The sequence below is a fragment of the Camelina sativa genome, unplaced genomic scaffold, assembly GCF_000633955.1.
Source record: "Camelina sativa cultivar DH55 unplaced genomic scaffold, Cs unpScaffold02702, whole genome shotgun sequence".
Classification (NCBI taxonomy): Eukaryota; Viridiplantae; Streptophyta; class Magnoliopsida; order Brassicales; family Brassicaceae; genus Camelina; species Camelina sativa.
Genome location: NW_010923812.1, coordinates 1 through 1,066, shown reverse-complemented (window position 1 = coordinate 1,066; position 1,066 = coordinate 1). Strand labels below are relative to the sequence as shown.

The 1,066-nt window shown below is 37.8% G+C and overlaps 1 protein-coding gene across 1 annotated transcript; it reads right to left on the bottom strand.

Moving 5' to 3' along the window:
• Window positions 1-5: 5 nt before the first annotated feature.
• Window positions 6-1,057, bottom strand: LOC104774396 (jacalin-related lectin 16-like; the record flags this gene model as incomplete). Its single annotated transcript, XM_010499011.2, has 3 exons — window positions 6-89; window positions 202-663; window positions 749-1,057. Coding segments are annotated over 3 exons (855 nt in total), but the record flags the coding sequence as incomplete, so codon positions are not given.
• Window positions 1,058-1,066: the final 9 nt, after the last annotated feature.

The window sequence follows — 1,066 nt, the reverse complement described above, 5'->3', positions numbered from 1 at the left end:
AGTATAACATTAAGGTCATCACTTCCATGTACTATATCATAATTTCCCTCCACTGTTGTGATGTATTCACTTGGATAGTCCAGCTCAAACTGGAAAACAAAAAAAAAACAAAAAAAAAAATCCATCACGAACACAATTTCAAAAAGAGTACATTTAACGTAACAACATATAATAAATAAGGATCGAAACTATAGTAATCACCTCTTCAACTCCATGTAGTGTGTTGCTACCATGATCAGCTCCAATCACCACCGCGGTGTCCTTGTTATACATAAACTTGACGAATGCAATAGAAACCTCGCCTTTTCCTATATATATCTTTCTAACACCATCAAAATTACTCCCATCGTCCCATGAAGCACCTCCATCACCACCAGTACTGCCACCTAGTGCTTCTAGTTTCTCTCCAGCGGGAGGTGGAGGTGTCGGAGAAAAATATGCTCCAAGACTACTAATTAAACCATAAGATAATCCATAGAAGCCAACAAGAGCGCAACCATTGTTCTCGAGCACGAGTTTGGTATGACTTCCATTCGAGAGGGTTCCATATGTGGGAGAAATTCTCCCTTTGGATGTTTTGAATGTCAGCGATGTAATCCCTCCTCGATCTACAAAAGTCCCTCCCACAGATGTGATATACTCATTTGGAAAGTTGACGACAAACTGCAAAATTTAGACTATTATGAATTCAACACACACAAACACATATATTGTCAGATAATTACTAGACTTTGTGAGAATTATTTACCTCTTTTTCTTGATTAACTTTTCCATTATCTGTCCCGTGCTTACGTGTTACCAGTCTTCCGCCATTTTCGTAATCGAACGCAATAGAATTTACAAAATTGCTATCATGATAAACGTAAACCTTTCTTACGCCATTGTAAGCACCATCATCCCAATTAAAATTTGAACCATTTCCTTGTATTTCTAGTTTAGTAATAGGAAGTGTTTGGAAATATGCTCCGAGAGAATTTAAGTTCTTCCCGGCATATCCATGAAACCCAGTGATCTTCTTGCCAGGGGATGCAATTGAAAACCTTTTACCTATTTCAAATCCCATCAT